Raw genomic sequence first — 12912 nt, 5'->3', positions numbered from 1 at the left:
CCCTAGCCTGGTGGGTCCTCAGTCCTCACGCTTGGACAGAAAGGTGTGTCTGTCTCCTGCCAGCGGGCCCAGCAGACCCCAGGTAAGCAGCGCAGTGAGGAAGGTGGGGCCTGTCCACCTGCCCCGATGTTCCCCGGGCCGTCTCTGCAGCCTCCCATGCTGGCTGTTCTGTCTGGCTCCTTGGTCTCCTGTCTCCTGTGAACACACCTACAACTGCACTCGCAGGATGACAACCCTCTCTCCCTTCCTCCTGACCTCCTCTCCTTCTCTGCTCTCCCTTGCCGCTGCCCCTGCCTGCTCCCCTCGCCCCCTGGCTAACCAGCTGCATAACATGCTGCCAGGCTGGCTGATGGATGACAGGCCTTCCCCACTCCGCTCTTCCTCCACCTCCCCTTCTTTCCCCGCCCCTTCCCGTCCTTTCTCCTCGCCTCTCCCTCTGCCACAGATTCTATCATCAGGGAAGGGCTCCACAGGGAAAGGCCGCTGGATACGCTGTGGAGAAGGTGGGCAGGGGAGATAACAGGGCAGTGCGGGCAGCCCCTGCAGATGAGGTTTCCCAGACCCCCCTGGGAATGCTGTATACCCGAAGGAGGACGCTCCTGGTCCTCCTGATGCTCCGTCCCCGACTGGGGGTGGGGCGGGGGGGCGGGGGGGGGGGGCGGCAGAGGCAGGGGCATGTAAGATGGCTGGGGCCTTGGAGCAGTCAGAACCGAGTTTGAATCTCAACTCTGACAGTTATCAGCATCATGCCCTGGGCAGGTGAGCCTCAGCTTCTCCGTATGTGAAGTGCAGATAATATCGACCTCGGTGCCTTGTGATCAGGGTTAGCTCAGTGAATGTTGGCTCCTGTCTCTGCTGTCGGGGTGCTGGGCCACCCTGTTCCCCGGAAATCTCTCCCCTGCATCTGGGATTCCACCAACGCTAGCCCTTCCCTACAGGCCTTCCGCACCAGGCGCGCTCACACCCACGTCATGTAGTCCCTCCGCTTACAGTTAGGAAGCTGGAAGGCAGAGAGGTTACCAGTGACCAGAGGATAGACGAGAGCTGTGGCAGAACCAGAGCCAGAGTTCAGAGCCCAGGCCCTGTGTACCGGCAGGAGCAGGCTGCTGAGAACGGAGCCCAGAAACTCAGCTGGACGAGTTCAAAGGGGCCCGCGTGGGGCAGTGCCCTCAGCGTCCCTGGATCTGTCTCTCACTTCAGCAGCGTTTGCACAGAACAGACCCTTCTTCCAGCCTCCGACCACCCTCCAACCTCTTTTCCACTCACCACCTTGGCAACCACCTCAGCCATCCTCAGCCTCCAGGACCAGCGACACCTGGTTTTGATCTTAACTCCTTTTTGCCGAACAACCATGAGCTCCCAAACTCAAGAGTTACTCCACCGAGGTGGAGGCCCCGTCAACTGCCTGGCTGACCTGCATCCGCAGGCCTCCCGCACCTACCTCTCTCTGGGCTTCTATTTGGACGCGAGGACGTGGCTCTGGAGGGTGTGGGTCACTTCCGAGAGCGCCACAGCTCTGAGCCTCTCTCAAAGATGCAAAACCAGCGCAGTGGCCGCGTTCTCTCCAGGACGCGCTGGAGCCTCCCCACGATGAGTGCGCAAAACTCAGGGTGCATGGAAGCCGCCCTGGCCTTGGAGAGGAACCTGAACCAGGCCCTGTGGACCTGCCTACCTGGTTCTACCCGCAGACCCTCAGCTCTGTGACTTCCTGGGGAACCACTTCCTGGGTGCGGAGGTGAAACTCATCAGGAAGATGGGCGACACCTGACTCACCTCCGCAGGCCGCCGGCCCCCAGGCTGGGCTGGGCGAGTAGCTCTTCAACAGGCTCACCCTCAAGCACGACCAGGAGCCTTTGGAGCCCAGAGGCCTGTGAGGGGCCCCTCTGCATCCCCTGGTGTCTGGCTTTTGTCTGAGCCTCTTTCTCCCTGAAACCACTAGCCATCCTTTTAACCACCCTGAGCCCTTGCCCATGCACTGGACCACATGGAACAATAAAGCTTTTTGTAGCGCCCCCCCAAAAAAAGGGGGGGGCCTGGTGGGAGTGAGAACCAGTTCTGCTCCTGCCCCTGTCACTTACTGGGTGACCGTGGGGAAGTCCTGTTCCCTCTGAGCCTCAGCGTCCTCGTCCTCATCTCGCAGGGGTGGGGCAGAGGGACTGCGTGCTTTGTGAGGTCTTTCTGCCTTGGGCAGCCTGTTCCCGCCCCTGCAAAGGGACCCAGTGTTGTGTATATAGGTGGGCCTGCAGCTTAGGGCTGTTCATAAGGTGAGCATCTAGTCCTCATTTCCCTCAACCTCCATTTCCTCTCTTCCCCACCCCCATCCCGTCGCTTGGGGCCTGTAATCAATGAGCCGTAAAATGGGAAAGTATCGGGAACTAGCAAAGCATGGAGAGCAGCTGGGGCAGGGGCAGCTCGGCTCCCAGTGGGATGGGCTGCCAGCCTGTCACCTTGGCCCAGCCTCCCATGTCCTCCTCAGGCCGCCAGTGACTCAGCTGGGCCCCAGCCCCCAGCTGAGGATCAGAGTGGGGAGGCCTATTTCCGACCAGGCCAAAGGCCTCACGTTAAAGAGAGTAATGGAATCTACGTGTACTGACGTGGAAAGGTGCAGCCAGGGTGTCTGATTGAGTCATGAAAGCCGGTTAAACAATAAAGCGATCCCAGTTAGGTTATTAATAGAAGTGTTTGCGTATATAAAAACATGAGCGGGGAGACGCCAGACTGTGGACAGCAGCTACCTCTGGGAGTAGCTTATAGGGGCAAACATTCACGTTCGACTTTATACACATTTCCTCTGTTGAACCCTTAAAACAAGCATATATGTATAATATGCTTTAATAACAAAAAGGAGATAATTTTATAATAAAATTACATCCATTACTGGGTGGTGGGGGAGCCTGGCAGAAATATGCACAGGCTAATAAAAAATGCTGCTTGGGGCTGGGACTTGATCAGCTGTGGGGGGAAGGCCAGAACTCCTGCCGATCCGAAGCACTAGATCTAACGTCAGAGCACAAACAGTTTGGTTTTTTAAAAGCAAAAATCAATTCCTCAATGAGTCTGGTTTGTCAGATCAAATCCGTCAAACTCTATGATTCTGGAGGCGGAAGGGGACTAACTGTAAAGAGGCCCTTGGTGTCCGCAGCCCAAACCTGGACCCGAGGGTGGGCAGCCAGGGCTGAAGGCCCCTCCCCCGGCCCCATGCAGCTGAGAACCGAGCCCACACCAGCACTGGGGTCCAACCACGCTCCCCCAGAGGGACGCAGCTTCCCTCTGACCAGCCCGAGGCAGGCCCCGTGGCCTGGGGGAGCCTTTAGGAATGACTCCCAGAAGCCCTTCACTCCTTGCCTTCCAGCCCAGGCTGGCTCATGCTGAGGAGGGAAAGGTGGGACGAGCCTGCGGGTTCCAACCTATATCACCGGGAGGTACATTTGATGGTGGGGGTGGGGGGGCTGGGGAGGGCTCGAGGGCTGTGGAGGTCACTTGGACTGTCGGATTCTGTCAGTGCTCAGGCGACGGATTCTGTTTCCCGTCCCGAGGAGTCAGCACGGGCTGAAGGATGCAGTGAGACACGTTTATTGTGGAGCTGCAGCGGAGTGCTCCCTCTCTCTGGGAAAGCCCAGGGCACAGCACCAACAGAGGGATGGACAGACCCCCAGAGGGACACATGGATGGTGCAGACTCATAGAGACCATAGCGCAGCCACACAGGCACAGAGAGACACAGGCCACAGCACCAAGAAACACACACACATACACACACGGACAAAACCACAGGGCCAGAACACACGGGCAAAGTGCAAGTTTTGGGGCTCCTGCATAGACAGAGCGAGGGCCACGTGGGGAGGGGCCCCTGCTGACCTCCCCCAGGCCTAGGCACACCCAACAGCACACAGACAGGCAGATGCCCCAGCCAGCTGGCCAGCCTGCCACACAGACAAATGAACTGCACGGAAAGGATGCTCATGGCTCCCCAGACCGTGGGGAGCTGGGACCCCCAACCCCGCACTGCACTGATCCCCTGCTCAGCCCAACTCCCACCCCACTCCCCCTTTACTTTGGTCTTGCCCACTGGGGCTTGGGGCTAGGGAGTTGGCAGGTGGCAGGAGGGAGAGAGGAAGGGGTAAGGGCCCAGCTCAGTCTCTTTTCTGAGACCCTAGAGCTGAGCCAGGGCCTGGCAGTGGGGAGAGGGCAGGGCCAGCTCAGGCTTGGGGCGGCTCCTGGCAGCGCAGGCACTGGTCCATCTCAGACTGGTACTGCTCAAGCTGCAGGGTGCAGCTGGAGAATCCAAATCGGGAGTAGAGCCGGGAGGTGGCTTCGGCCAGGACAGCATCTGGGTCCGCAGTGGAGTCTGTGGGAAAGTGATAAGAGACAGCAGGTCCCCAGGGGAGCGGGGAACCAGGCCGGGGCCGAGATAAGGACCAGTAAAGGGGGACCCAGGAGCGTGCACAGCATTCCAGCCAGGCTTCAAGGGGGAGCTGTATCTGCTTTCCGTGTTGTATGAAAAGCATAAAAACGCCAAAGAACAGGCTGGAGAGACTCACCCCAAATCGACCAGGCTAACACACTAAACTGTTCTTATTTTCCTATTCTCTTCTGCTCTCTGAGTATCAGTATACAGCTGTATTTCAGCAGCCAGGCCACCCGATTTTCCGGGACAACCCAGATGTTAAATATTCTGTCCCATTGCCCCTCTAGAGCCATCGTCAAATATCCCACAAAGTATCATATTTTTGGCATCCAAATTGCATGTCTCTGATTGCTTCTTGCATCTGGAAGAAACTCAAAAATCCTTTGTCAGCTTGTGAGTCACCATATATATTTTTAATAGTTGAATCATAATGTAGAGATAATTTTATATTCAGCCTTTCCTTTCAGCATTATATCATAAACAGTTTCCCTAGTTGCCATACAGTATTCATAGTCATCATTTTTAGTAGGTATGTGGTATCACTGAGTGGAAGTTCTGGATTTGCCTAACTGTGCTTCATCACTAGCACCTACCCAGGTAGGTACTAGTGATCTTGTAAAGGGTTACTAGTTCCCTGCACTACTTAGGAGAGGGTGAGACAGACAGAGAGAGAGAGAGAGGAGAAAGAGACTGAAGTAATCTCAGTAATTCAGGCTATCTACCTTTGTTTTGCGGGGGGAATGCTTCTAGGAATAACTGGCTGGGGCCAGTGTGGACTCACCGATGGCCAGATGTGCAGAGGCAATATGGTAAGTGAGCGTCAAGGACCACATGTGCAGTTCATGAGTTGCCTGGACTCCTGGCACTGACAGCAGTGTATCCCTCACCGGCTCAAAGCCCACGTTTTGGGGGGCACCTGCAAGCAGCATCCACCAAGCCTTACTACTGGGGCTATTCCTGCACAGGGACAACTCCCACCAGACTCCCCCTCCCCTATTCTGTACCCCCTCAGCCTGTGACCCCACAACTCGGCCTGTGCCTGAATCCTCCTTCCGGCAAGAGGCCCCATGGCCCTTGCCTTCTCCCCACACTCATCAGAGAGAAGAGAGGCGCCCCGTGCTGGAGTGAGGTCAGAGCGGGCCCAAAGGATGGAGAACAGTGGGGTCTGATTCACCTTCCATGAGGACACGGAGAACATCTCGGAGGGTGGGAGCCGTGGACCCAAGGGCGCAGATAGAGAAGAGGAAGGTGCTGATGGGATCAGCTGCCTTGCACTGAGGCTGAGACAAAGAGAGACCCCTAAGCCCGGAAACCAGGGACCTTTCAGAGGAAGATCTAGGGGTGTCCTAGACAAACAGGACCTAAGAGGCCCCTGAGAACCCTGCTCAGGGGAAAGGGGCCAGGACCCCAGGCAGGGATCCTGGGGAGCCAGGAGCTGGAGTGGGGAAAGGAGGCTGTGGGTCCTGGGAAGGAGGGGATGGGGGGTGGAGTTGGGGGAGGAAGGCTGGGACAGGCCTGGTGAACAATACCTTGAAGTAGATGAGGATGGAGGCAGCCAGCACCCCAAGGCTCTGCAGGAGGTCCCCCAGTACATGCACAAAGGCCGCCCGGACACTGGTGTTCACCAGGGGCAGGTGCTCCCCGGGCCCCTCCTCCAGCGGTGCATACTCAGCCCCCCTAGACCCATGGCTGTGCTGGGGCCCAGCCTGGTGCAGCACAAAGGCCATTCTGAGGGGGAAGCAGAGCAGCTCAGCCCAAGGGGCCTGCTCCCAGCCTCGTCTCTCCTCCCCCTCTCACCTTCCCCTCTCACTTCCCCCTCTCACTTCCCCCTCTCTCCTCCCCCTTTCCCCTTCCCCTCTCACCTCCCCATGAGCTCTTTCTCTGCCTATATTCTCCCTGTGTTCCCAGCCCCAGGAAGAAGACAACATTGTCCAAGAGAGAAAAATAGTGCAGCCCGGGGGCAAGAATAGAGCATGGTGCCGGAGATTTGAATTCAGATGCTGGCCCTGCTAGTTAAATAGCTATGTGGCCTGGGTGGTTGTAAGCTTTTAATGCGATGACACTGATGACAGTCCCCAGCTAGAGTGGCTGGTACACAGCAGGCCTTTAACGAGTGTCTGTTGACTCTGAATTTTAGGTCTCTCCCAGTTGTCTCTCAGGCATTCCCAGGGCAGACTGCTGAGAAGCAGTGTTTTGCGTTGCCTGTCTGTCTGGGAGGGGAGGACCTGCTCTCCCAGCTTGGAGGAGGGCCCCTTGCCCTGACCCCCACAGGGCGCCTGCTCCATACTGGACCGTACAGCAGATTGGCACAGACTGCGATGCCCGCGGTCACCAGCATGGCGCCCCCCTCGATGTGGTAGTCGCTGTGCAGCAGGCGGATGAAGGCCAGGTACAGGAGGACGCCCGTGACCATCCAGAGGGAGATCACAGAGGCCAGAGCCCCCAGAGTCTCTGCAGGCGGAGACAAGCTATCAGAGACCTGCCCGGGACCCTAGGAGGTACCCTCCGGCAAGGCTGGAGGGTCACTAGCTCATGCAGGGGCCATACCTGAGCGATGCCAGCCAAAGGTCATGGTGCGGGTGGCTGGACGGGTAGAGAGCCAGAGAGAGAAGAGGCTGCCTATCATGCTGCCCACATCTGCCAGCAGGTGGGCTGCGTCGGTCATAATGGCCAGGCTGTGTGCTAAATACCCACCTGCAAGGGTAAAACAATGCACATTTTCTGTAGAGGCATGAAAATGAGAGTGGGGGATACCCCAAAACGTGAGCTGTGATTTTTCACTGGTGATGGGATTCCAGATCGCTTTTATTTTCTTCTTTTCACTCATCCACATTTTCTAGTTTTTCTACAATGGCGTCTTAATAACAAGAAAATCGAGCTTTGAAAAGAGCAGTTATCACAGAGTCCAGCCCTGGACCTCGCCTTGAATCTCCCCTGCTGCTGTCCTTCACTCTCTCCCATTTCTGGATCCCTGGGCACCCAACTCCCTAGTGCCAGCCACCCCCCTCTTCTCTGCACCGCCACCCCCTGGCACATCCCGGGACTCTGAGTGGAGCGTGACATAGGCAGGTGTCGGGATGATGGGGCTGGAGGAGCAGCTCTCCAACTTACCAACCACCTCCCCGGCCATGAAGACGCAGCACACAGCGCAGGCAACACATAGCTGCCTCTGCGCCCGCAGCCTCTCAGGGGTGAGGCCGGGCTGTGGCAGGGGGTCCCTGTGGCAGTGGAAAGTTGTCTCCTCCGATGTGGACGCCATGGGCTCTGTGAAGAGACTGAGGTGGGCAACATGGTTCAACTGGGGCCTGGCCCACGGGCTGACTTGCTCCTCACTCTCAGATCCTGGACCCTGCAGACTGGCTCCATCAGATGTGGCCCATCTCTCACTCCTTCCCAAGGCCTGGTCACACCCGGGACCTTGTGGACAGAGGGCCACAGGAGAGATGGGGCCTAAATGAACACTCAGATCCCAGCCTTTCTCTTTTCTTTTCTCTTTTCTTTTCTTTTCGTTTCTTTCCTTTTCTTTCCTTTTCTTTTCATACACATTTCCCAGCTGGAAAGCACCTTAGAGATGGTCTAGGCCAGTGGTCGGCAAACTCATTAGTCAACAGAGCCAAATATCAACAGTACAACGACTGAGAAATTTTCTTTTGAGAGCCAATTTTTTTTTTTAAGATTTTATTGATTTTTTACAGGAGGAAGGGAGAGGGATAGAGAGCTAGAAACATTGATGAGAGAGAAACATTGATCAGCTGCCTCCTGCACACCTCCCACTGGGGATGTGCCTGCAACCAAGGTACATGCCCTTGACCGGAATCGAACCCGGGACCCTTCAGTCCACAGGCCGACGCTCTATCCACTGAGCCAAACCGGTTATGGCGAGAGCCAAATTTTTAAAACTTAAACTTCTCCTAAAACCACTTCTTCAAAATAGACTCGCCCAGGCCGTGGTATTTTGTGGAAGAGCCACACTCAAGGGTCCAAAGAGCCACATGTGGCTCGCAAGCCGCAGTTTGCCGACCACGGGTCTAGTCTAACACCTTATTCAAGCCAGTGGAAGTGTGAGGCATGCATCTATTTGACTGACCTGGAGCAGTTACTGTCTGCTCCTACGGTTCCCGTGCAGACGCAAGAAAAAAGGGTCCTGGTGCTTTCTGTCTGATAATGGCAGCTAAGACTGAATGGGGGACACGGTGAGAAAAACATGTTTTTACAGCTCAGAAGTTACCTCGTAAACGGTTGAGCCTATTTTATTCCAAAGAAGAATCTAAAATATGAGTTTACAAGAGAAGTGTTGGAAAATTATTCCCCTATACCCTTGCCTTCTAATTCCACTTTTAAAAGCTTTAGGCCCTCGCTGGGTAGGTAGATGGTTAGAGCCGTGGTCGGCAAACTGCGGCTCGCAAGCCACATGAGGCTCTTTGGCCCCTTGAGTGTGGCTCTTCCACAAAATACCACGGCCTGGGTGAGTCTATTTTGAAGAAGGGCGTTAGAAGAAGTTTAAGTTTAAAAAATGTGGCTCTCAAAAGAAATTTCAGTCGTTGTACTGTTGATATTTGGCTCTGTTGACTAATGAGTTTGCCAACCACTGGGTTAGAGCATCATTCTGTTATGCCAAGGCTTCAGGTTCAATTTCGGGTCAGAGCACATACAAAAATCAACCAATGAATGCATAAATAAGTGAAACAACAAACTGATGTTTCTCTCTCTCTAAAATCAATTTAAAAATAATAATAAAAGCTTGCCCTGGCCCGTTTAGCTCAGTGGATAGAGCGTCGGACTACGGACCAAAGGGTCCCAGTTTGATTCTGGTTAAGGGCATGTAGTAACTTGGTTGCAGGATCTTGCCACCCAGGCTCTGGTCGGAGCATGTGCAGTGTGCAGAAGGCAACCAATTGGTGTGTTTCTCTCACACCGATATTTCTCTCTGTCTTTCCCTCTCTTTTCCACTCTCTCTAAAAACTAATGGAAAAATATTCTCGAGTGAGGATTTAAAAATAAAAATTTAAAAAATAAAAGATTGAGGAGAGCGAGAGGACTTATGGGGGCCACACAGTTAGTGGTAGAGCTGAGACATGCACCATTTCATGATGACAGGCCCCATAAGAAACACAAAATGAGCAAATCATCAAACGTAGCCCTTCCTGGTCTCTGGGAGCTTTGAAGTGCTATCATGGCTCAGGGAGAGAGACACATAGATTCCAGTGGGGAAATCAGGTTAAAACCGAAGCAGGCACCACAAGAAGGGCCTTGAAAGATGGGGAGGATTTGGATAAAGACGCAGCGCGCTTACCAGGCAGAGGCGATGAGGAGGGAAGGTGGTGTGAGAGTGTGTGGCAGGACGCAACACATGATCCTGGCCTTAGTGCCTCCCTCCCAGACCCACCTCTTGTGCCTCCACTCCCAGGTCCTTCACCTTTCCTCTCTAGACATGCAGCTGAAGGGTAGCCCTTTAAGGGGGGAGTGGAATGTTGGGACCCAAAAAGTCTGAGGTTCCTGGCACAGAGAACTAACGGCCGGATTCCGGAGCTGGGTTGTCATGGGGAGGGCGGTGTGCAGACTGCTGTGGCTGGCAACGGTAGCAGTAGGAACACTGGCTTTGGAGTCTGCCACACGTTAGCTGGACTTCAGTCTGACCATAAGCACCCAGCAGAGGCCACTCACACTGCACACTGCATAGGCCTCCCTTGACAAATGAATGGGGCTGAGGGCCTCATCTGGGGATGCCAGAGGCTGAGCTCAGGCTGACTGAGTTTTAAGTCCATTCGAGCCCAATTCTCACCCCCACTACTATCTACCCAACCTGAACCCCAGTAAGAATAGAACCTTCCACAGAATAAAGGACCTAAATACAGACCTAGAAACACTCCCGGAAGTATGACAAGAATGCCTACGAGTGAACATGAAGGCTCCAGACAGAAACGCGATCACAGCAGTACAGTGGCGAGGGGTGCCTGGAGCCTTCTGGCTGAGGAAAGCTCTGCCAAGCAACTGAATTGAGGTGTGAGGGAAGAGGGGGGACCTTTGGTGTTTGCAGGGAAAATTCAAGTGCTGGTAGGTAGATTGATTAGTTGGCATTTCCTTCCGAGACTTAGAACCTGGATATGTAGGATTCTAGGTGTGTTTCCAGAGGAGATGGGGAAATGAGGGTGGCTTTCAAATCCACCCTCATTCAATGAGGTGTGCCAGGCAGCATACACATGCTGAAGCACGGTCTAGCGGGAGAGACAGATGTGTCGCCAATGACTGACTAAGCAAGGAGAGGCTGGGGCCAGGAGGACCGTGAACAAAGGACTTTGGAACACAGGGGAGGGAGAACTTCACAGAGGGAGAGATGTAGAAGATGAGGCTGAGGTGGAGATGGGGAAGCCAGACGCATGGAATGACAATGACAAGATATTCCGCTTGGAGTTTAAGTGTGAAGAGCCAGGGGAAGGAAGAGGAGGAAAGTGGTGAACACTAAGGAACATAAAAGCGGAGACCCTGATTGATGGAGCATATCTTTCCTGAGCCCTGAGATGCCCTTGCTGATGGACCAGTTTGGCAGGAAGAGAGGAGAGGAGATGGAGGGATCCAGACCAGACCAGGCCAGAGGCTGCCTGTGCAGAATTTCAGAGGAGGGGCGGGGCGGGAGGGAAGCGCCTCTTTCAGAAAATACTGCAGGATTTGGTGACTAATGGTCAAATGAGAATGAAGATGAGCAGGGAGTCCGAGATGTGGGTTTGAAGAGCAGAGAGAGACCGAGGGGCCTTGGGGCCGTGGGTTAGATGCCTTTCCTGGTCCTCTGAGGCCCAGTGCAGCCAGTCGTCAAGGCTGCACCCATCAACAGGCTGCTCCCTTTTGTTCTGCAGGAATTGGGCCCTAAAGCCCTCATTGTTGGTGTGGGTGTGGGTGTATGTAGGGGGTGCCCGCTGTTTAGAGAGAAGGGAAGGCAGATTTCTCTCCCTCGCCCTCTGTAACCCTCAACAGACAACAAATAACCCTGAGTGGGGTAGAGAGACGTAGGGAGGGGAGATGATCTGAAGCAGAGATAAGTGAAGGGGTGCCGGGCCAGGGCCGGAGCCCCGCGTTGCCCAGCTCACGCACGCCCCCACCCACCCAGGTTGCAGCCCCGCCACAGAGAAAGATCCAGAAACACAAGGAGGCACCATAGCAGAGACAAAGGGAGAAGAGCTGGGAGGGAAACAGAGAGACAGGGGAAGATGAGAAAAGAGACAAACGGACAGTCAGCCAACAGACAAAATGGCCAGCGGAGGTGACCAAGGAGGACCTGGCTTGGCAGCTCAGAGAGACAAGGCAGGCCGGGCCGGCGGTTCGCGGAGGCGGTTCTGCGGCCGCCCCCGGCCCGCTGTCCCGGCCGCTCGGCGCCTCATTTCACACCTCGCCGCCCCCGGCCCCGTCTGTGCGGAGCCGGGAATACCCCCTGCCGCCCAGCCCGCACCTGCTCCTGCCTCGTCGCCCCCTCGCTTCCCGGAGCCCGCCTCCCTCCAGGGGCCTGGGAGACCCGCCAGGAGCCGGGCCCATCTCGGTCCGGGAGCCCACGGCCGCCCAGGTTGGAGCCGCCGCACGGAGCCCCCGCGCGCGGATGGGGGGCCGGGCCTGCAGCCGGGGCTCCGAAGCCGGGCGGAGAGGCGCTCCCGCCGCCAGGGCCCCGGAGCAATGCAGACATCGGGGCACCGGCGCGGACTCCGGTCCGACGGGGGCAGCGGCTCGCAGGGAAGCCAAACGCGGTCGGGGCGGCGGAGGGTCCGGAGTGTGGGGGGCGGGCCGGGCAGCCGTTTCGCGGGACCGGGAGAGGCAGGGAGGCTGAGGGAGGCGCAGCGGGCTGCCGGGCGGCGGGGTCCGGGCTACCTGGCCGCAGAGGAGCGAGCTCGCGCCGCGAAGCCAAGGGAGCCGCGGTGGGTGCGCTGGGGCCCGCCGCGCCGAGGGAGACAACGAAAGGGACGGGGGCAGGAGGGTGGCCCCCGGCCGCGGGCTGGCCCGGAGCTGTCCTACCTCTTCAAGCGCAGGCCGCCCCCGGCGGCGTCGCGGTCCCGCGGGCTCACCAGGCGAGTTGTCTCCGAGCCCCCCGCGCCGGGAGAGGGCTCCATGTCCCCGCGGCCCCGACCGTCCAGGCCCCGCCGAGGGAGGGGGAGGCGGAGCCGGCCCCGCGCCTAGTCCCAGCGGCCCGCCGACCCCCGGGCTCTCCGCGGGGCAGCGGGGCCACCAGAGTGGAGGTATCTGCGGCGACTGTGGCGCGGGGAGTCCGAACTGCGGATCCCGCGGCCGCTGCAGCCCCGCCCCGCGTGGGGCGAGCTCCCCAAACCCCGCCTCCAGGCTCCCCGCCTGTCTCCCCATGCCTAAGCCCCGCCCCCGCAGCCCCACCCCCAGATGCAGAGCCCCACTGCCCCGCGCCGGAGCCTGGTGGGGGCACCCCCGCCGGGTTCTGAGACGCCTAATTTCCATAGCCCCGCCCCTCTGTGGCTTAGTCCCGCCCCTCCAAGCCCCGCCCACCTATTCCAGGCC

The 12912-nt window shown here is 57.1% G+C and overlaps 1 protein-coding gene across 2 annotated transcripts; it reads right to left on the bottom strand.

The window, feature by feature from the left end:
• Positions 1-3558: 3558 nt before the first annotated feature.
• Positions 3559-12679, bottom strand: SLC30A3 (solute carrier family 30 member 3). Of its 2 annotated transcripts, none has more exons than XM_080683909.1 (8): positions 12403-12679; positions 7519-7682; positions 6955-7101; positions 6705-6858; positions 5937-6135; positions 5582-5687; positions 5189-5323; positions 3559-4347 (listed from the first exon to the last, which is right to left on the bottom strand). In XM_080683909.1, the coding sequence occupies exons 1-8, from the start codon at positions 12495-12497 to the stop codon at positions 4199-4201; spliced, it is 1149 nt and encodes a 382-aa protein (XP_080540035.1). In that variant the 5' UTR covers positions 12498-12679; the 3' UTR covers positions 3559-4198. The 2 variants fall into 2 exon arrangements, with proteins under 2 accessions (XP_080540035.1, XP_080540036.1); XM_080683910.1 differs by having other exon boundaries at positions 7519-7671; positions 12403-12537.
• Positions 12680-12912: the final 233 nt, after the last annotated feature.

This window comes from Plecotus auritus, assembly GCF_963455305.1.
Source record: "Plecotus auritus genome assembly, chromosome: 8".
NCBI lineage: Eukaryota > Metazoa > Chordata > Mammalia > Chiroptera > Vespertilionidae > Plecotus > Plecotus auritus.
This window is presented reverse-complemented; position numbering and strand designations above follow the sequence as displayed.